Source organism: Callospermophilus lateralis, chromosome 2 (genome assembly GCF_048772815.1).
Source record: "Callospermophilus lateralis isolate mCalLat2 chromosome 2, mCalLat2.hap1, whole genome shotgun sequence".
Lineage (NCBI taxonomy): Eukaryota > Metazoa > Chordata > Mammalia > Rodentia > Sciuridae > Callospermophilus > Callospermophilus lateralis.
This window is the reverse complement of record NC_135306.1, coordinates 163,870,412-163,893,505: the sequence shown is the minus strand read 5'-3', so window position 1 is coordinate 163,893,505 and position 23,094 is coordinate 163,870,412. Positions and strand designations below refer to the sequence as shown.

At 36.0% G+C, this 23,094-nt stretch overlaps 1 protein-coding gene across 1 annotated transcript in view; it reads right to left on the bottom strand.

Annotated features, from left to right (window-relative positions):
* Window positions 1-22,335, bottom strand: part of Pde3b (phosphodiesterase 3B) — a 182,360-nt gene extending 160,025 nt beyond the window's left edge. The window contains exon 1 of the mRNA XM_076846918.2: window positions 21,079-22,335. Within this exon, the coding sequence (XP_076703033.2) occupies window positions 21,079-22,035 (957 nt within the window). The 5' untranslated portion in view covers window positions 22,036-22,335. The remainder of the gene's footprint in view (window positions 1-21,078) is intronic.
* Between the last annotated feature and the right edge of the window lie 759 nt (window positions 22,336-23,094).

Here is a 23,094-nt window from a genome sequence, read left to right as displayed (position 1 = left end):
TAAGTCAAGAAGCATGTGTACTTTGAAGTAACATGAATTGCATAAATATATGCCACCTATTATGGTTTGGATATGAGGTGTCCCCAAAAGCTCCTGTGTTAATGCCATTATATTCAGAGGAGAAATAATAAGAATGTGAGAACTGTAACCCAAGGAGTCTATCCTAGTTTGAATGGACTAACTCAAGGAAGGTGAGGCATGGTTACAAGAGGTGTGCCCTGGACGGATTCATCTTCCCTGCAGCCCCTTCTCTCTCCCTCTATTTCCTGGCCACCATGAGCACAACAGTACTATTCCTCTTCCACCATGATGTTGTGCCTCACCTTGGGCCCAGAACAATGGAGTCAGCCAACCATGGACTGAACCTCTGAAACCATGAGCCCCAAATGAACTTTTCCTCCTAAGTTGTTCTTGTTGAGTAGTTTAATCACAACGATGAAAAACTGAAACACACAAATAAAAATAAACCCCAATTCAACTTCCCCTTAGCTGGATCACATATTTGGCTATACCCACTCCAATGCCACATGACATGAAGGTAAATCAAGAATGGAAACAACTTAACAATCTTAAAACCTTCCTTTTGGAAATCTCACAGAAACACATGGCCAAGTGAACACCTTCTTATAAAGGTCTTGGAAGGAAGTTTCTCAAGTACAGATCTTTGAAGTTTCAATTTAATTCCCTTCATGGTAAATCTCCAACATCCTGCCACTCTTGTCTTCACTAAATCCTCTCTGTCATACCAATCACAAAATACAGGTGCTTCCTATATTCTTTGCCTTTCTCCTAAAAACATACACAATATAGGTATTTCCCTAAGTCACCCTGTCCTTAATTATTTTATCTTATATTCACTTCTTTTTACAAAATCTCATCCATTCCCAAACTTCAGCTATTATCTTCTAAGCAAATAATCTTCCCGCTAGAATCTAGTAACTGGATTATCAACTCCACAGGCAAAGTAGTTGCCAGTCTTGCAGTCTACATGAATTCTAGACCCTGAATCCTCAGATGTACACAGTAGGCCTTGGATAAAACATGCTGAATAACTTCTAAAGTATATCTCTGGCCTCATTCCAAGCTCCTAGCCTGCCATTTTTATATGCCTACTAGCTTTTCCCACTTGGATTAAAAAATACAAAAAGAAATTAAAATTCTATAATACTTAGAACACTTTGAACTTCATTTTAAGGCTCAATGATATATTTTAAACTTTTAAATAAATTTTATAAAAATTTATTTAAAAGTTTAAAATATATGAAATTATAGAACTTAATCAAGACAAGTCCCTATTACTCCACCTCCAAAAGCTTGAACTTTCCTTTTCAAAACAAATCATATGGCTCATCAGCCACATAGATCTAATTTAATAATTCATATGGAATCACACTCAGTGCCCTACACAAAACCATCATAATTAGAAACACAAAGTCAACAGCCTACTGTTAGTTAACAAAGAAAAAAATTTTGAAAAAGAAAATAAATATGATAAATAAGAGTAAATGTCAATAACAAGTAGCAATAAATATGCTAAGGTTTGTATACAAAATGTACTCAGACAATACAGAGTACATATTCAGTATGTAGCCCTGCTCCACTGAAAGATCTCATTGTAAACACACTACTAAACAAGAGTTCCTAGGCAAACAGGACAAACTGCTGACATAAGTGTCAGCACTTTATACACAAATACTGATGTATGTCTATTTGCTTTCAGTTGCTAAGATTCAAGTGTCCATTTTTCTCTATGCTTGAAAACATGCATATCTTTGATATTATTCTGAAGATTCCATGGTTGAAAGATTGATGAACTTCTTGATATATGAAAAATACTGCAAACTCAAATCTCAAATTTCTTGAATACAATCATGTTTCCCCTATAGTAAAAAGATAAATAAAAGTGAAAATTTCTTTACTAAAAACATCACAATAGAATTCCAACAAAATGAAATGAAACTATATATTTCCAAGTCACTAGCAGAAAAATTAAATTCTAAGTGCAGATCCTACCTCTCACTTCATCCCTAGCAATACTGAGGATTGAACCCAGGGTACTCTACCATTGATCTACATCCCCAGTCCTTTTTTTTAAAATTTATTTTGAGACAGGGTCTTACTAAATTGCTGAGGCTCAAGTGGAACTTGAAATCCTTCTTCCTCACCTTCCCAAGTCTCTGGGATTACAGGTGTATACCTCTGTATTCAGCTATTCAGATCTTTTTTTAATCGAATGCATGTATATTAAAATATAATTAACTAAAAAGTACATATTTTGTGTTATAAATAAGAAATTAGGTAGTGATCTTCAAAAACTCCTAATATTAGTTCTCATTACATCCACTCCACTTTAGAATTATAATCTTCAAATTGTATGCTAAGCAACTTGATACTAATAAACTGAACTGTATGTCATCCATCTGATTTGTGAGAGCAGAAGCAAAAAATAAAAATTTGCTTGTCAGACAAATTAAACAGAAACAGTAGCAACTCCTATTTTTTGTAGTTCCTTAAACTCATCATATCTCAAGTTATAATTAAGTTACATAATTCCCCCTGAAACTTCTGGTTTTGGAGCAACCCAGGTATTATACATCAAATGGGCTTGAAATACGCTTTGGTGGCAGCAAAACCAACCAAATTTCCAGGAAAAATCTTCAGAAGTTAAATACTTGATACCAAATGAGCACAGCTCCATTGTTTTCCTAGCATCTAGCATTGCTGTTTCACATTATCACCAGCTTTCAACCATATAAATATTTTTCAATATTTATATATTTTATTCACATTGTATTTTAGTAAGAAGCACATTAAATGAGTACTATCTTAATTTTGTTCAAAGTATTTGACTTATTTATTCTCATATCTATTTGTAAAATAAGGATATTTAGAAGATATTTTAGTCAAAAATAATAAAATCATCATGTTACCAAAAAGAACCAACATAACTAACCAAATAAGCTTGCATTTGGGGTATTTTTATTTTAAAAATTATTTCTTAAACTTGAACAAATAAAACTGGCTTATTTTTAAGTTAAACAGATGTTAAAGTATTGCATAACTTAAGTATAAAGATAAGTCAGTCTTTACTTTCCCCTTCGTATCAACTGTATTTTAGCCACTGTATGTGTATATCTTGTTATTCTGGTTTAGCCTTTATCCGGACAGAGTGTTAAAACTAATTCATGGTTTTCTTTTCCTAAGTCTTTCTGATTTGTGTTTTGCCTCTAACAAAATACTGTAGGTCTTTTCCTTCTTAGTAGATTTCCCTTAACTATATATCAACTGTGTATATCTATTCTCTGTATAAAGTATGAAGTATTTTTTAATTCAATCTCAAATATAGTTGTTTTACTGTAGTTATATAATTGACCTGTGCCATTTATAATAGCTATAGAAAGCCCTAAGTTCACATAAAAGTAACTTCCATGAAATCACTTCATGGGAATTTATCAAGTGCTAACATACTCCTCAACTTTTCTTTCTAAAAGGTTCCTCCTTCACTGCTACAGAGATTGGTATCTTTTATATCCTTAAAAAGCCAATTGTAGCCAAGTGCAGTGCTACACACCTGCAATCCCAGGGGTTCTGAAGGCTGACGCAGTAGGATCATGAGTTCAAAGCCAATCTTAGCAACTTAGCGAGGCCCTAAGCAACTCAGCAAGACCCTGTCTCGAAATAAAATATTAAAAAGGGGCTGAGGATGTGGCTCAGTGGTTAAACACCTGAGGGTTCAATCCCCAGTACCAAAAAAAAAAAAAAAAAACCCAGCCAATTGTACTACATTTATTTCATTTGCTCCTCAAGATCCATTCTCCACTGTTCTCAGTTGTTCTGCACTCCAAGAGGTTTTGCCCATATCAACGGCTCCTCCTTGGCCTCTGTCTTCTGGATGGGTTCAGCCAATGCAAGACAGTAACATGAAAATGAAAGACTAGGAGTGAATTTGCCTGGGGTATTTACTCCCCCAGCTCTCATGTAAAATCACCTCAGTTTGGAAGTGTTCTTCTACTAGAGGCCACAGTTTCTGTGAAATGGACCTCCATAGAGCTGCTCTCTGGTAACAACTCCCCGTTCTGTCCTTGTATATCTAAAGGCAGTAATGGCTACCCATTGTTGCTCAACAGATACTTTATCATACTATGTTAGTTTCCCTTAACGCTTCATACTTAAATCAATACTTTCCATTTGAGCGTGCCATCTATTTTCTGCCAGGGCCCTCACTAACTGCTATGGTTTGGATTTAGACTATTCCCCAAGTTTAATATATTGAGCGCTTAGTCCTCAATATCACAATGTCCAGAGGTGGGGCTTTTAGGAAGTTATTGAACACGAGGGCTCTAACCTCATCAGTGGATTAATCCACTGATAACTGAATAGACTACTAGGAAGTGGTAGAAACTGTAGGCAGGTGGGGCCTGGTTGGAGGAAGTAGGTCACTGGAGGCATGTCCAAGGGCACATGTACCTCCAGCACCCCACCCCCCAACTCCTTTCTAGCTGCCATGGGCTGAGATGTATCCACACACCCTTTTGTCATGATGTTCTCCCTCACCTCAGGGCCAAAGCATAGACTGAAACCATACCGCAAAATAAATCTTTCCTCCTTTAAGTTGTTTATGTCACACATTTTGGTCACATCAATGAAGCTGACTTCTCTGTATTTTGTTTATACTTCCTATTTGGCACTTTTTTTCCTTATACTAGATCCCAAGTTTTTTGATGGCAAGGTATTTTTTATTCATCTTTTAATCTCCAAATTATTAGTTTCTTACTCATATTAGGCATTAAATGAATGCTGCAAGAATAAATGGGAAAGAAAAAATTTAAAAAAAATAATAATAATACTTTGTAATACAAGAACCATGAAGTTTCAGAATAGGCAAAACTGATTAGAGAGAGAACATGAGGAAATCAATGAGGGTTCTATGTTTTTATTTGAGTTATAATTACATAGGTATATATATATATATATATATATATGTAAAGTTTCATTGAATGATTTGTTCACTTTGCAGTATATATGGTATACTTTACTAAGAAAAGAAAGAAAAACATCTATTTTAACAGCTTGGGTTGACACAATATTATTAATTACCTCTTTTATCCAGGGTTTCTATATCAAAACAAGTAAAAACGGTATCTGTGCAGTCAAAATAGATGTTACAAATTATACTTTATACTATATTCATGAGAAAGACTCTCAGAACTTTTCACTCTTATTTTTACAGCCAATTCTAATTAGCTTGGTTAACTAACTTTTTGAATTACCACTAACAATCAGTAACAAATTGAGAAAGGGTCAAAGATTGATAATAGTAAGAAATGACAGCTAACAGCGAAGAGCAAGTCTTGAATGTACTGAGAAGTCAGAATGCCTGTTGTCCAGCTGACTACAGACAGTTTGTACATAATGAGCAGGTAAAAATTAAAAATACAGGGCTGGGGTTGTGGCTCAGTGGTAGAGTGTTTGCCTAGTATGTGTGAGGCACTGAGTTGGATTCTCAGCAACACATGTAAATAAATAAATAAAATAAAGGTCCATCAACAACTAAAAAATATATTTTAAAAAATTTAAGACACATCATTCAGCATATGGAAAAGAGATTTTTAAAGCCACTTGTATCATGGACAAAATAACACTGCTGAAAACAACAACACTTATTTATCAAGGAAATAAATTATTTTCATCAAGATCTGCTCATTAAGTAGAAATGGGGTAAATTTGAAAAAACAGGCACAGCAAAAAATCTATTTAAAATGATAAAGCTTGTAAAAAATTGTTTCTGTCAGAAACTTGACAAGAATGTATTTGTTTAAAATAATCACTTTTCTAGAATTTGCTAATTATGACTGATAATTTACTATTTTCTTTCTCCTTGAACTATAAACATTAGTAAATTTATATTAACAATGAAAATTCTTCCCTAGAAATAAAAAGTACAAAGCACTGAAAATGTCCTATCAACACTTGTTAACTGAGAAACATTCAAACACCTAGGAGTTTTTTAACCAATTCTTAAGCATTTTTTCATAAGCCATATCTGACAAAGTAATGTCAAAACTGTTAATACTGCTGTTGCATCACTATGATTTCATCTTAAATCCTCATTTTATACTCCTTCCATTTTTTTTAAAGGGGTGACTCTTGCATTAGTCTCCCTGCTCTCAACTTGCAACATTCTTCCAAGCTTCACCTATAAAGTTGGGTATATATCTAAAGGAAGCTTCTCTGCTAAAGAAGACTATTGCTGGTTTTGTGATTTTGAGAAATTATTCCTTAGGCATCCTCTTCCTCAAGTCATGGAGGAATTACATAGGTATATACAAAATGACAGAATTATGACCATCATGTAGCATCTAGGAAAAAAATTCCATGTAAAGTGATTAAGAGAATGATAATTAATGCAATAATACAATTCAATACACTATTTATTTGGTATATGACAAGCCCCAGAGATACAAAAGTAAATGAGATACCACCCCTGCATTTAAAGAACATTATAAAATATAGAGTTAAGAAAGACCTATAAGTACAAATACAAAACAGCATTAAGGGCATCAATAAATGCACACAGGAGGAAGTGACTCAATTTTGTCAAGAAGGGGAAAAAAAGAAGGAAGGAAAGAAGGAAGGATGGATCTAGGCTTAATTTTTAAATTACATATGTATACCCCATGTAACTAAGTAAAAGCTATACTTGAAAAAAGAGAACATAAAACAAGCAAAATACTTGTGTAAAAAGTATGTTACTTTTTTTTCTATTTTCATAATGAGAGGCAATGTCTTTCCCTCAACCCTATGGTTTCTATGACAAGGAATTTCCCATAAATACTTCTGGCCTCTCTTCTGGCCTATTTTTCTCATAGAAGGAAAATAGTGGTTTGCCTAGTTGGTAAGTTTGGACTAAAGAATTACAGAAGCATAACTTTACCCCATGCTTTTACTCTTAGAAGCCTACTGGCTAGCTCCTCCATGGATAGGCTCTTTGAGCAAATAGGGAGGACATTGCTGCCAGTGATCAGGTGTGTCTATTTAACTCCAGGGTTCAGTATTAGAAAACAAAACTATTTATATATATATATATATATATATATATATATATATATATACATACATACATACACATACATATATATATATATATATATATATATATATATATACATACATACATACACATACATATATATATATATATATATATATATATGTATATATATAGGCCATGTCCTCCAATGTCAGCTTTACCTGGAATAAATGGGAATATTCTAATCTCTCATCAGTCACTTTTTCTGTTTGTCCAGAATCTACGCAGAAAATATGGGTATTATTTATTGAAACCCCTCAAGCACACTATTTATTGTCCTTTTCTCTAAAATAAAATCTTTACTTGTATCTTATATTAAACTCCTGAAGGTAGTATGGTCGTAGGATAGTATACTTATATGATTCTTCACAGCCTCATATTTCCTTGGTGCTTTTCTTTTTACCATGCCATTTTTTTGTTTTTTTAAGTTGGGAGTCTCAGTATGTTACCCAGGCTAACTGACCTTAAACTCCTGAGCCCAAGAGATCCTTCAGCCTCAGCCTCCCAAGTAACTGGGACTACATGCAAGCACCACAGTGCTAAGTTATATATTGCTTATTTTTGCAATAAAAACAAACAACTTACATAATGATAAATATTGCTGTTTTCTAGTGTGTATGCATTTTGCCCTAACAGAAGACTACTTCCCCATTTATTTGTAAAATTTCATTTCTATTCACATGGTCTGTTTTAAACCATTATCATTAAGTGGTAGAAGCTCTTCAGGTACTTTATCTGAAAAAGTGGAACAAAGCATTAAATTGAAGAAATACTAAAGTAAGGTGACTAATATTGACTGGAATGAGAGGAGGTCTAGATGAGCCACTTTTTGCATACTATTTCTCTTCCTCTGTTTCTTTATCTATTGTCTCCTCCCTCTTACCATTCCTGGGATGAGGCTGCAGAGCTATCATAAACATGCTTAAAGTTTGAACTGAGAAGGAAACATTACAGGTACTTATCTATAAGTACAGCTGCTTCTGTATATGCTTATTTTTACAACAAAAAAAAACAGACAGAAAAAAAGACTTACATAATGATAAATATTCTGGGTACTACTGAATATGTAAATGCTTTCTCCTAAAGAAATACTTCCACATGTAATAGTAAAAAATCACATTCATATTTATTTTTACATTTCTTTAAGTACACATCCAACTCCAAAGTGAAAAATTGGAACAAAACAACTAATGGGGCAGCAAATTATGATTATAGTAGTTGACAAACTCCTCTTCTGAAAGACCAAGTTTCTTAATTTTTTTTTTTTTTTTTTTTGTACCAGGAATTGAACCCAGGGGTACTTAACCACTGAGTGATGTCCTCAACCCTTTTTATTTTTTTATTTTGAGACATGGTCTCACTAAGTTGTTTAGAGCCTTGTTAAATTGCTGAGGCTAACTTTGAACTTGCGATCCTCCTGCTTCAGCCTCCCAAACCACTGGGATTACAGCATGCACCATTGTACCCAGTCAAAGGTTCTTAACATTTAACTGTGAAACTTCAAAAATTTTAATCCCTTCTGAAATGACCTCTTGTATTTTTTCTATTTTATCCTAAATATAACTGCTACAAGAATTTCCTTCATATAATCCCTTATGGAAGGAATTTGTCTTTTTATTTAATACTTTCCAAGAGAAGTATCAGGATAATAAAAAGATATACACTTCAATTAACATTACCATTGATTTTAGAGTAATTTTGCTTAAGTTGCTGAGTAATTTGAAGATGAAAATTTCAACTATTAATAATAGCAACAACAACTAACTAGTTGAGAGCACTATTCCAAGAACTTAAATTATTAATTTGTTTTACCTTCACAGTGACATGTCATTATCACATCTATCTACTAACATGAGATGTCATCCCCAATCTTAACACAGGGAAACAAGCACAGAGAAGTTTAACAACTTGCCCAATATTCTATAAGTGACAGAAATGCCATTTAAACATTAGCAATCTGGTTTCACCATTGTGAAACACTGTTTATTGGTACTGAGAATACAAAGAGAGAAAGAAATTGGGAATCATCTCCACCAAAGTTCTTTGCTGCACTCAAGTTTAAAATGGAAACATTAAGAAATATTACAATAAAAATAATAATAGATATCCATGGTGAACTCCTAAATTTATATGAGAAATGAAAAATAGTGTTTGATCCTTACACCTAAGGAATTTATATCCCACTTAGAGATACTAAGCAAAAATATGTGAGAACATGCTTAATCAATAAAACCAAGGTCTTTGTCATTTCTCCTAAACCACCTCCTTTTACCATGATCCTTACATTAGCTAATGGCACCACTAATCTTTCAGACACCTACCTAGACCTGAAACATCTTCAGACCTCTTTCTAGACACCAGAGTGACTGTTCTGGGTCTCTCACATGAATGATTATAATAGCCTCCCTGCCCCCAGTCATTTGATTCTCTCATCAACTCTTCATATTGTTACAAATTTCCCTAAAATAAGAAAAATGTCTCTATTCTCTGGAAAATCATATCTAACATTTTCCATTAAATATAAAATAAATCCAAAATTTTCAGATGGCATACAAGATCTTCCACACATTCCTTTCAAACAACCTTCCAGTTTCTTTTCTGGAAACATTTCTACATCGATTCTACACTCGCAGCTCTCCATTCTGATTTCTGTGACAGTGTCATTAACTTTTTTTTTTTAACCTACAGATGGTTTATCAATCCAAATGGCTGTTTCTACTTAAGTTATACATGTATCCTTCGAATGCTTCCTTTAATTTTAGAAGAGGACTGCTAATACTATCCGATTAAAAAATAATGGTCTTTTGCATTCTGCTATAAAGTACTCAGAGTGGAAATACAGCATGAATGCAATTTTGTCTTGTAGTGAGCTAGTTTACATCTTTTTCAACTAGATATAAACTCCCTAAAGACAAAACTGTCTTATTCATCTTTTTATTTTCCCCACAGGACCTAGAACACTGCAATGCTCAAAACAGGGACTCATTAATTGTGAAAGTAATTAAGACAATATAAATCAAGTATACCCTGTTCTCAGGGGAAATATTCCAAGACCCCAGTGTCTGACTGAAACTGTGGCAAGTACTATATATTGTACCCTATCCTACTTATACTGTTTTTTCCTATTCATATCTATGACAAAACTTAATTTATAAATTAAGCACAATAAGAGACTTCTCAATAATAATTTAAAACAGAATAATTTTACTTTAATAAAAGTTATGTGAATAAAGTCTCTGTCTCCCAAAATACCTTAATATACTATATTCTCCTATCTTGTGGTACAAAGCCTACATGATGAGATGAAATGAACTGGAAAACACAAATTACTATACTGCAGCATTAGGATACTATTTAAAAGTTACTTGACTACAAGTACCCCTCGGGATACCACATCAGTCAATCTCATAGTCAAGACATGTACCAAGTGACTAACAGGAGGGTAGTATATATAGAGGGATAACTCACATCTTGAATAGAATGAATATTATAAGATTTCAGGGCTAGGGTTGTGGCTTATCAGTAGAGCACTTGCATAGCACATGCAAGGCATATGGGTTTGATCCTCAGCACTGTATAAAAACAAATAAAATGAAGGTATTGTGTCCAACTGCAACTAAGAAAAAATATTTTTAAAAAGATTTCATAATATTAGGCAGAGCGTTGTGCAATTTAAAGCCTATGAACTGTTTATTCAATGTTTGCCATTTTAATATTTCTGGAACACAGTTGACCATGGGTAACTGATACTGTGGAAAGCAAAACTACAGATGAGAGGGAACTACTGTATATTATATGTTGAGAATGAACTACAGATGTAAATAGTACCCACAAGGAACACTTTCAATTGTAGGTGAATTTGGAAACAGCTGATTATTTGTGTGTGCATGCATGCATGTGTATCAACACAGATATATATGTCATTAAATACTTACAAACTTAGAATTTTGTCTTCTTGGTGAGATAAATCTTTTATAATTATATAATGATACACTTTTTCTCTAATAAAGGGTTTTCCTAGTTTGGTGTTAATATTTTATACAATTTTCTTAAAGAATGTGTTTTGTATCCTTTTTCCATTCTTTAATTTGCTATTTTTATATATCCTTATGCTTGTAAAGAGTACATGGACAAATACTTTAACCCAAGTAGATAACCTCTCTTATTTTTAACTCCAGCTTGCCCTCAATGTTTATTATGATTAGTAATATACAGTATTTGTATTTGTTTTCATCATCTTTTTATATGCATTCTATATTTGTCTTCCTTGTAATTTTCTCCACCACCACTCCCTTTTCCCCGTTATATTGTTTGTTCCTCTTTTATCTCTCATTCCTTTCTTCCACTCAATATCTATCCTTTCAGCAGTTGCACTAGATATCGAAATATATAACAAGACCTAAAGTCAGACTCTTCACCCTCCTCTTGAACAATATCTTCTAAGCATACTATTCTAATTTTTCCATCTAGTGAAACTACTGTGTTCTGGCATTTTAATTCTAGCCTGTATCCCCTTGCAAATTGGGCATTGCTAATGTTTCAGAACATCAATGTTTGCTTGTTTTACCTATATATTTATCATTGGCCTCCCTTCTTGATCCCAGTTCTTCCTTCTGCCTAAGTATTTACTTTTGGTGATAAAAACTCTCAATTTTTGCTAGTCTGAAATAGTTTTAGTTTGCCCTCTTTCTAGAGAAAGAATTTCACCTGATGTTTCTTAGTCTACATATGCAGCATTAGTTTGGATCTCAAGTTGAACACCCCAAAGATTTTCACACAAAAAACTACTAGACTAAACAAATTTGGTAATGTTTCAGAGTGCAAAATCAACACCTATAAATTAGTTAGGTTTTATACGATAACAATAAACAATCCAAAAAGGAAATTAAGTTCCATTTACAATATCACCAAAAAGGATAAAATATTTAGGAACAAATTTAACCTAAAAGACTTGTATACTGAAATTACAAAATGTTGCTGGAAGAAATGAAGACAAAAACAAATAGTAAGACATTCCATGTTCATCATTGTGAAGACTTACCATCATTAAGATGACAATCTATGAACTGGATATAATCCCTATCAAAATTCAACGATGACTATGTATAATTCCACTTACATGACTACTTTAAGTAGTCAAATTCATAGAAACAGAAGTAGAATGGTGGTTACTAAAGCTATAGGAAGGGGGAAGAAAGAAGCTGTTTACTAGATATGGTTTTAGTTCCACAAGATTAAAAATTGTAGAGATCTACTTCACAACAATGTGAATATTCTTACACTACTGAACTTTACATTTTAAAACATTAAGACCATATAATAAGAGTGAGGGAGGGAAGAACAGAATTCATTGGATTAGACAAAGGAAAAAGAAGGAAAAGAAGTGGGGATGGGAATAAGCAAGACTGTAGAATGAATCAAACATAACTTTCCTATGTTCATATATGAATGCATGACCAGTGAAATTCCACATCATGTACAACCACAAGAATGGGATCCTAATTAGAATAAGTTATACTCCATGTATGTATACTATGTCAAAATACACTCTACTATCATGTATATCTAAAGAGAAAAAAAAAGACTTTTTTTAAATGTAAGGATGGAATAAACTATATTTTTAAACTAATTGCTTTACATATTGTTAGAACAAGTAACCTTGTTATAATTTCTAAAATTGTGTGACTGTGATTTAAAGGTATGTTTTTTAGTTCAGCTTATTTCAATGTGATAGTTGAGTGGCCAACATAGCAACTACCTCCTAAAACACAGGGATCTTTAAACAAGGTATGGGGAGGAGGACAGCATAACTGTATTGGCAAGTAACTTTTAGTATGCTTTTACCAATTGCAAAGGTTCACTTGGTATTCTGGATGTACTGTTTTTAAGTATCTTGCTAAGGGTGATGATTTCATAGAAGCTTTAATCAGTATCTCAAGGCAAATAAACACAATGTGGTAAATAAATAAATAAATAAATAAATATGGTTGAGACAATAAATAGTTATGTGCTTTTTACTACAATAATACTAAAAATGAACTCCAATGACTTTTTTCTTCAGAAACAGAACACTCCATTCTAAAATTCATGTGGAATCTCAAAAGACCCCCTAAAGAGCCAAAGCAATTTTGAAAAAGAACAAAGTGTGAGATATTCAATTTCCTGGTTACAAAACTTACTATAAAATTACAATACTCAAAACAGTCCAATATTGACCTAAAAACAGACATAAAGACCAAGGAAGAGCCGGGGATGTAAAAGAGTGGTGGAGTCCTTGCCTAGTATGTGCAAGGTCTTAGGTTCAATCCCCAGTACCATCAAAAAATAAGAAAAGATCAATGGAATAAAACAGAGAGCCCAGAAAATAAACTCTCACATAATGTGATTAATTTATTTCCAATAGAGAAGTCAACAAATGGTTTTAGAAAAGCTGGATATACACAAGTAAAAAAAATCAATTGGACCATTTCCTTATACCATATACAAAAATCAACTCAAAATGGACCAAAGTCCTAAATATAGGAGCTCAAACATTTATGAAACTCTTAGAACATAAGGAGAAAATTTCATAACACTGAATTTGGCAATGATTTCTTTGACACCAAAAACATAACCAACAAAAAAAAATAGATAAACTTCATCAAAATTAAACCTTTTGTATATCAAAAAACACTATCGATAGAGTGAAGGACAACCATGTAATAGAAGAAACATTTACAAATCATATCTAATAAGGAGTTAATATCCATAATAAAGAACACCTACAAATCAACAGTGAAGAAAACAAACTCAATTTAAAAATGGGCAAAAGGACTTGAATAGACTTTCTCCAAAGAAGACATGCAAATGGCCAAACACAAGAAAAGGTATTCAATATCACTAATCCTTATGGAAATGCAAATTAAAACCACAATGAGATATCATTTCACACTCAGTAGATGGCTACAATAAAAAATAAATAATAGCAAATGCTGACGTGGAAAATGAAGCCTTGTACACTGCTGGTGAGGTTATAAAATAAAGCAGCCATTTATAGGAAAGAGTATGGTGTTTCCTCAAAATATTCAAAATAGAATTACCATAATTTTTTTCAATAATTCCATTTCTGGATATATACCCTAAAGAACTGAAGGCAAGAACTCAAACACTCATGTTTATAACAGCATACTTTTCACAACAGCCAAAAAGTGGAAGCAATCCAAGTATACATGAACAAACTGAAATAAAGAAAATATAGTATATACTTACAATAGAATATTTTCAAGAGTATGAAGGAAATTTTGAGACATGCTACAACATACAAAAGCCTCAAAAACATTATGCTAAGTGAAATAAGCTAGTCACTAAAAGACAAATATTATTTGATTTCATTTATATTAAGTTCCTAGACCAGTGAAATTCATAGAGTAAAATGGTGGTTGCTAGAGCAGGGATAAGGAAGAAATGGAGAATTAACCTTTAGTGGGTATAAAGTTTCAGTCTGGGAAGATGAAAAAAGTTCTGGAAATGGATGGTGGTGATGATTATATACCAACGCAATGTACTTATTATCACTGAACTATACACCTAAAAATGGTTGATAGTAAATTTATAAAATTTACATTTTACCACAGTTTAAAATATACATGCATACAAACATTATTTATGGCTTATGGTCACCTTACAATATCAAAGCTAGCAAAGACAGGCTAAGTGACTCCTCCTCACATTGCATTGCTCCAAACCTGCTTCCATTATCCCATCTCCGTCAGGACCTCTTCTGCCTCTCTTTTCCACTTTTAAAGGATGTTTGTGATTACCCTGCGCTCACTCAGATAATCCTGGATGATCTCACCATCTTAAAATCATTAAATCCCATCTGCAAAGCCCCTTTTAATATGTGAAGTAACATATTCAAATACTGAAGGGATTAGAACATGAACATCTTTGGGGTACCATTATTCTGTCTGCCATATACAGTAAGAGTTTAATATGAGCACACCTCACAACCAACAATTCTACTTCTACACACCCATATACATCAGGAGACATTTACAAGAATTTTCATAGTAGCTTGATATATAATACCAAACAACTGAAAAACACCTAAAGGTCCATAAACAGTGAAATGGATTCATAATGAAGTATAGTATGCATTGAATAAATGAACCACAACTATCCACATCAACTTGGATGAATTTCAGAAACTGTCAAGAAAAAAAAGTTACAGAAGAATGCATACAGTAGGATTCTGTTTACATAAAACTCAAACAGACACAATAAAAACATTATTAGCAACAGTCATGAAGTGCTATAATAATATAAAAGTAAGCAAGGGAATAAATGGCAGAGGGTGCAGGGGGAACCCCCTACCTCAGGAGAAAGCAATCTCTAGGGCAGAAAAGGATTAAAGAGAGGTAGACAGAACAGGAGGCAAACTAGTAGTGTGTTATTTTATTTTCATATTTTACTTTATTTTTTCTTAAACCATATAAAAATATGTGTGTACAGTCTTTTACACATGATATTTCTCATTAAAAATTTAAATTGTAACAAATAAATTGAAAATCTGCTAAATGCAAGTTGTATGTAAAGGAGGAAGCAGTAGCCAAAATAATAATAATAATAATAATAATAATAATAATAATAATAATAATAATATAACTGATGAAGGAGAAAAATCTTTAAAGATAAGAAACCTCAATGCTGGAGAGAAAGTTCTAAGTCATAAAAAAATAAAAAATAAAACCCACTCAGATATACATTCCTCTGTCCCAAGTTCCAAGAACAGGCTTCTAATGACCATCTAAATAAGCAGGGATCCACTGGTAATTAACAAGATGAACACCAACTCAATGTTACAAATTATCAGGAACTACCTACAGACAGAACCCAAATCTCCTAAAATTTTGTTTGGCTAACACAGTTGTTCAGATTCTTTTGTTTAAACAGAACAATGCCTTTACACAAAGCAGATAACAGTCAATTCACTTCTATTCTTCTTTTTTTTAACTCTCCCTTTCTTCCTTAAAAAAAAAAAAAATATATATATATATATGTATGTTATACGACTAGTCCCTGATACCACTTGAGTTTGAGACTAGCTACAATCCTAAAAAGTCACCCAAAAGAACCCATCTATCTTCAAGGTCATTATTATGAATTATGTGATTTCAAGTCCCTCCAAACACTTTCCCTGCTCTCTCCCTTTACTCCTCCCACCTCCTTTAATCAAGGATATTGCCTTTTATTACATAATTGGACACACCTTGAGAAATTAAGTACAATCTTGAAAATTATGACTGCATGTACAAATGCTCTTTATGGAAAATATAGGTAGACTGGAAGTCAAGATCTAGGTTCTAGGACTTGTTTTCACAATATCTCATAGCATAAACCTTAGCCAAAATTTTTATTCTCTAGAGTTCAATTCCTTTCGTTTTTATATAATAAGTAGATTTCAATTAAATTGTAAATCTCCCAATATCTTCTATACAAACATTTACAATAAAATAAGCTTTTCAGCAAGTATAGATTCTTCCTGCTTTGGATGGGGTATGAAAAGGCAGGAGAGCGTGTTAGAAAAATAGGCTGACCTGGTAATTAAAATGGGAAGTGAAAAGAGAATAAGAACCTGCCACTGTGGAAGACAGTGCCTGAGGATCATGAAAACAAGTCCATGAAAACTTTCCAGTTTTACTTATGACTGCCGTTCACTCAGTGTATGAAAACATAAATTACAGAAATGTTACTATCTCATCTAATTAAAAAATTCTATCACACATCAACATTGCTTCTCATAATCTGTCAACTTTTATTCTCAAGTGTGGCCAATTCTGCTATAATGAAGTTTTTGTGCTCCAATTTCATATTAATTTCAGTGTCAGTTAACTATCTAAAGATATCTGAATCTTATTTGTGCCTTAGAGATTTCAACTTGTTGGAATGGTAAAACCAAAAGAAAAAGAACCAAGAATAGAAGAAAGGGTCAGGACAATTTACAAGTTCTAAAATGCTTTGTAAAACACAAAACCAAAAAGGCTAAAATCAGGTTATGAAGGCCTTTGCAAGCAATGGTCAAGGGCATGAACTTTATCTCCTGAACAATGAAAAGCCATGAAGCATTCTTAAAATGGGGCAACTGACTTAATCAAATTTGTGTTTTTGATGCAGAATACATAATGATAAAATAGGGTATAAAATTATTATGTAACCAGCATATTTTATTTATCTACAAAATATTATATTTATCTACAAAATATTAACATAAATTATAATGAAACACTCATCATTGAAGCCATAAAATCATTTCAAAAATACTACAATATTATTTTAAAAATTCAAAGTGAGAGCCAAACATGATGGCACACACCTGTAATCCCAACTACTCAGGAAGCAGAGAAAAGAGGATGACAAATGTAAAGTCAGTCTGGGCAATTTAGCCAGATCCTGCCCCAAAATAATATTCAAAAAGGGCTGAAAATATAGCTAAGTGTTACATAGCTTGCTTTGAATGTTTGAGTCCCTAGGTTCAATTCCCAATGCAGGAAGGAAGGAAGGAAGGAAGGAAGGAAGGAAGGAAGGAAGGAAGGAAGGAATGGATAAATAAATTAATTCACAGTGGGGAACTGCAAATTCCTTAGAGGGGTTAAATAATCATGTATACTTTAAAATCCCTCTCATTTTAAGTCTTCACACTACATATGTACACTTTTTTCCAAATAAAATTAACACTTTAAATAGTATTTATGGGCATTAAGACCACAGAATTTTAAAATATTTACCAAACCATTTAAAAAGCACTTGCCATTTTAGGTATAGAAAAGTATCTCACATACCAACTTGTCTTTCAAAACCCCATATTTACCTAACCACACAAAATGGTCTTGTTGAAAAGCTGAAAACTACATTGTAGAATATACAATGAAAATGTATTTGTTAGTTCTGATCAAAGCTTTCATTAGACAACTGATTCTTTAACAACTTCTTCTTAGTTTCAGTTGACTCCTGGCAGACAGATTACAAACTCAGTGCTTCTTTCTATTAACCCACCAAAGCAGAACACAGTCAGCAGTACTTAGATTTAAATTTTTAAATCTCTTAATACTTTGATAAAAAAAACTTAGTTAAAAAGTGACGTGTATAATATTTAAACCAACTATTATGCATTAAGTCAAATGTTTTACAAATATGTGCCATTATTTTTCAACACAGTACTTAACATCCCAAAATTAAAAAATACTTTAAATCCATTCTTACCCAATTAAAAACATTTATATTAATATGCATTTTCAAGTGGTTTCTAAGATGTTAATAAAAACATTTGAATTCTTAAGGAAATGAAAGTATAATGATTTTGTTATCAAAAAAATGAATACACATATGCTTTTTTTTAAAGTTCTCTCTTTCCAAAAAACACACAATATTTATTTTTTTCCAAGCTTAAAAAATATAGGTTAGCAATATCAATATTCAATATGAAAAATAAAACTTCAAAAATTACTAATCTGTGGTCTTTTATACTCTTATTTAATCTTTACCAGAAGTATTTACTAACTGAACACAAATAATTTTAGGCTAAGAAAGTATTATAAAATTCATCTACTGGTATTCCCCTGGCTTTATAGGATCTCTGAAACTCAGAAAGGTTTACTGAAATTTAAAGGTTAAACAGGCGAGTAAGATTTTGCTCAATCCTCTGCCTAAGGGTCCTCAGTCCTCAATCCTCTGCCTAAGAGTCCAGAACATTTTCCCCTATGTCAGGTTCCACTCAAATACTTTTCTTCTTTCTTCACCTCTGAAACAATAAAGTATTTTTACAATTGTCATATACAACATATTGAAAATTACAAAATCTCTTGATCTTTTACTTCCATAAAAGTACTGGTTTCCTCTTAAATTCCTTATCATAATATATATGTGAAGCATACACACACACACACACACACACACACAAATCCTATTAAACTTCAAGAACAGCATAAATAAAAATTCTTGTTATTACAATCTCTACTAGGTTAAAATATTCTTTTCTAGAAACACCCATATAGTATCAATTTCTGACCTAAACATTAAGCAACCACGTACAAACCCCTGAACTAATAACAAATATTTTAAGACTCTCCAAATTTTTCTACTCAGTTAATAAGGATTTTGTGCACCAAGAAAATATGCCCTTTTCAGAAACACAAATTGTATTTTCCTCTAATACAAATTAAAAAAAATGAAACTACCTAGCATAGCAGTGCACCTAGTCAAAGGCTGATAAAAGTTGCTATGAGGGAAAGAGCACCCCACTGGATTAACAGGATTAGAAGTTTACTACACCCATCAAGTTGCAATGAAAATATATTAAACTATAATGTTGTTAAGTTCAGCAAAATTGTCTACAAATGTTATGAAACTGTGCTAAAAGAAATTCCCTTGTAATTAAAAGTCAAAAGTTATTCCATTCTATGAAAATAATGGATACTACTTTGCTGTACAATGAATCCTCTTAAAACAACTTTTCTTGTGATACACATTTTCTAAGCAATGTCTATTATCATTGGGAGTAAAATAGAAAACAAAACGCGTAACATTATTTTCAAGCATTTAACCAAAAATTACAGACCATAAGAGTGGCTTCTAAAGCCATAACAAAAAAGCAAAGTGTTGTCTCACTGGAACACCACAGGTCAGTGTTTAACATGTCATAAAATCAACATGGTTATCTTGTAGATTATCTTGAAGAGTACACATGACAGGAGAAAGAAAAGAAACAAAGTATCTCAGATGTAGTAAGGACAAGAAAATTTTGTTTCCAATATGCTAGGTTAAAGATATCACTAATCAAAATTAAGTCTGAAAACTAATGATATATACTCCTACTTAAAACCTCTGCACTTACCAGTTAAGTTGCACAGAACACAGCACTAAAAAAATCTAATCAAATCCTAACACCAACGCTTTCTAGACCTGTGAAGTTGGGTCACCTCAATAAACCTCAATTGGCTCATTTCTAAACTGAGGTTAATGTCACCTACCAAACAGAGTCCTTGAGAGGCTTTGAGACAACATATGTAAGGCACTTTGACTTAGTAAATGCTCAGTGAACAGCTGTTCTACTAAGTTTCCTGGTTATGTACACCAAATAGAGATCTCAATGCTATATAAAGATATGCTCAGTCCCTGATGATTTTGATTCTCTTAAAAATCAAAACTATAAAAGCCTACAAGAAAAAAAAAATGGAAATGTGCTGGCATCTTTCCAGACATTACCAGGTTTAAAGGTTAAATTGTTAAAACATTCCCCTAATTATGCAACAAATACACATTACCATGAGTTCGTCTGTATAATTTTGCATTTGCCCACATTCCTCTTTTTCATCTAAAAAAGTCTCAGTTCTAAAGCTCATTTCTGTTCTTTTAATTACAAGATCGATGACTCCTCTCGTTATTATCAACAATAACAAAATCCCGTTTAAAAATCAGATAGGGGCTGGGGTTGTGGCGCAGTGGTAGAGTGCTTGCCTAGCATGCATGAGGCACTGGGTTCAATCCTCAGCACCACATAAATGTAAAATAAAGATATTGTGTCCACCTAAAACCAAGAAATAAAATAAATATATTTTAAAAAAATAAATAAATGAAAAATAAAATTCAGATAGGTTGTCTCATTTAAAGGCAGAATGTTGTTTTCGCGCGGATTATCATCATTGTTAACAGCAACAGATAAATGGCACCAAAGAGACCGACATCAAAGTACGCCCAAAGTGGAGTAGTGAATCTATCAAATCACACATAATCCGCCTTACTGCACAAAGTCTTCAACAACTGCAATATGAACAGCTGTCCCATTCCTACTGCAAGAGAAGACGTACTTGCTTCTGTGTTTCTAAAAAGTTTTCTGTATTCGAAGAAACCTTTCCAGAACAAAACATGATCCCCTCGCCTTTGTTTCCCCCCAGGTCAGCGCGCCGTGCAGCAGCCAGCCCACGGGCACCGAGCCCGGCTTTCTGTACACCTACCTGCTCTCTGGAAATACAAGGCAACGAAGGTCTCCTGAACATTTTGCCACTGCCATAGTGACCGGCGGCCGTTTCTCCTAGCGACGCGCAGCTGGACCTCCTCCGGGGTCTGATCACAGGCACTTTTTCTTCCAGGGTGCTGGGCACCCGGGGGTGAGGCGCGGCTTCCCTGAGGTGAAAGAAGTGATCCAAGCCCAGGGCCAGCAGGCATCCGACGGCCCCCACCAGGCAGGAGAGCAGCGGCCTGAGGGCAGTGGGCAGCGCCCCGAGGCTGGCGAAGGAGACCCACCAGACCAAGCTGGCGACGAGCAGCACCAGGATGCTGTGCCCGAGCCGCACCGGGTGCGCGAGCGTCAGCAGCCCCACGCAGCTCAGCACCAACAACAACCTGCCCGCCGCCGCCGGGGGCGTGTGCGGGGCCGCGGCCGCGTCCCCCCCAGACCAAGACCACCACTGCCACACCAAGAAGTCCCCCAGGTAGCAGCAGGCGGGCAGCGCCAGCAGCCACCAGGAGCCGCCGCTCCGGCCGGGGCCGGGCCCCCGCTGGGTCCGCGTCAGGAAGCAGGTGAGGAAGAAGAAGGCACAGGCGATGCTGAAGAGGGGGCTGAGGCTGTGCGAGCACACGCTCAGCAGCGTCCGCAGCCGGGCGGCCCCGGCAGCCCAGCTCCCGGGCCCCGCGCCGAGCAGCAGGGCGAAGACAAAGGCGGCCAGGGCGCCCAGCGAGAGGCGCGCCGGGGAGAAGGGGGAGCCGCGCCGCAGCTGCGGGGGATAGGCCGGCGGTGGCTCCACGTTGCAGAAGCGGCAGAGGTGAAAGAAGAAGCCGCGCGGAGGGTCCTGCCGCAGCGGGCTCACGCAGCTCTTCACGTAGCCGTTCCTCAGACTCTCGAGGGGCGAGCCGGCCCCGTCCGGCGACTGCGGGTACCTCATGGCTTTGGCGTCCCGCTCGTCCCTCCTCATGGCCGGGACCGCAGGGAGCCGCAGGGCTCAGCGCACCCCGCTCGGACCGCAGCGGCCACTCGCGCTCCAGGACCCCGGTCCCCCGCGTTCGGGGCGACCACCGGCTCGAGACACGTCAGGGCTGCGCCCGCCGCCGCCACCCGGGGTCCCCGCCGCGCGGGCTCTGGAGCGGCGGAGTCCGCGACATGCTGGCTGAGCAGAGGCGCAGCAGGAGCTTCTCTCCGGGACCGCTGCGGCCGCCTCCTCCTTTTCCCTCGGGCACCTCTCGGAACTGGAGACTCGGTGTCGCCTCCCAGCTCCCGCTGGCTGCAACAGTTACCTCACGGCCCCAGCCTGGTCCGTTGGGCGCGCGAGCGGCGGGCTGGCGCTCCTCCCCCGCGGCTGTCCCTGCCGGGAGCGCGCCCCGCCCGCGCGCGCGCGCGCGCGCCCGCGCCCTATCCCGCCACCGCCGGCGCTGCGACCGCCAGATGGGGACGCGAGCCGGGTACCCAGCTGGCAGAGCGCCGCCCGGGCCGAGTGCGGCTGCAGGGGTTCCAAGACCGACCCCGACTGGTAGAGGCGGACGGGGTCGTCCGTGGATGGAAGAGGCAAGGCGGCCATCCTGGGACTCCAGTCGCGCAGGCTCTCTTTGGGAGTAAGTCACTGCCTCTGACAGGTCTTGAGAGAAAAAAGTGTTTGTGGTCCCCAAGGAGAGGAATACGAAGCTAAGAGTGAGAGGGGAGGGACTGGCGCCTCTACTCTCAGCTCGGGTCAGGGTGGGCAGAGCTATGACCCATTGAGGGCCAGCCACCACAAGACCAGATGAAAAACCCTAATCGCTAGGTCTGGCCCCAACAGCAACGTGGATTCTTGGGCCAGGCAGTGCCTGTGATGTGCCCTCTGGGAGCATCCATAGGGGCCTTGCTGAAGAACCGTGTTTCAGTTAGGCGAGGAACTGTTCCACTTTGCACCATTGCCACACACACACTGCTTCCCATCTCCTGCCTCCCTCCAGTGCAGTATAGATGTGTTGTCTCACATGTTCTTCCCGCGTTCTCACTGTAACAGCATGTTCTAGAG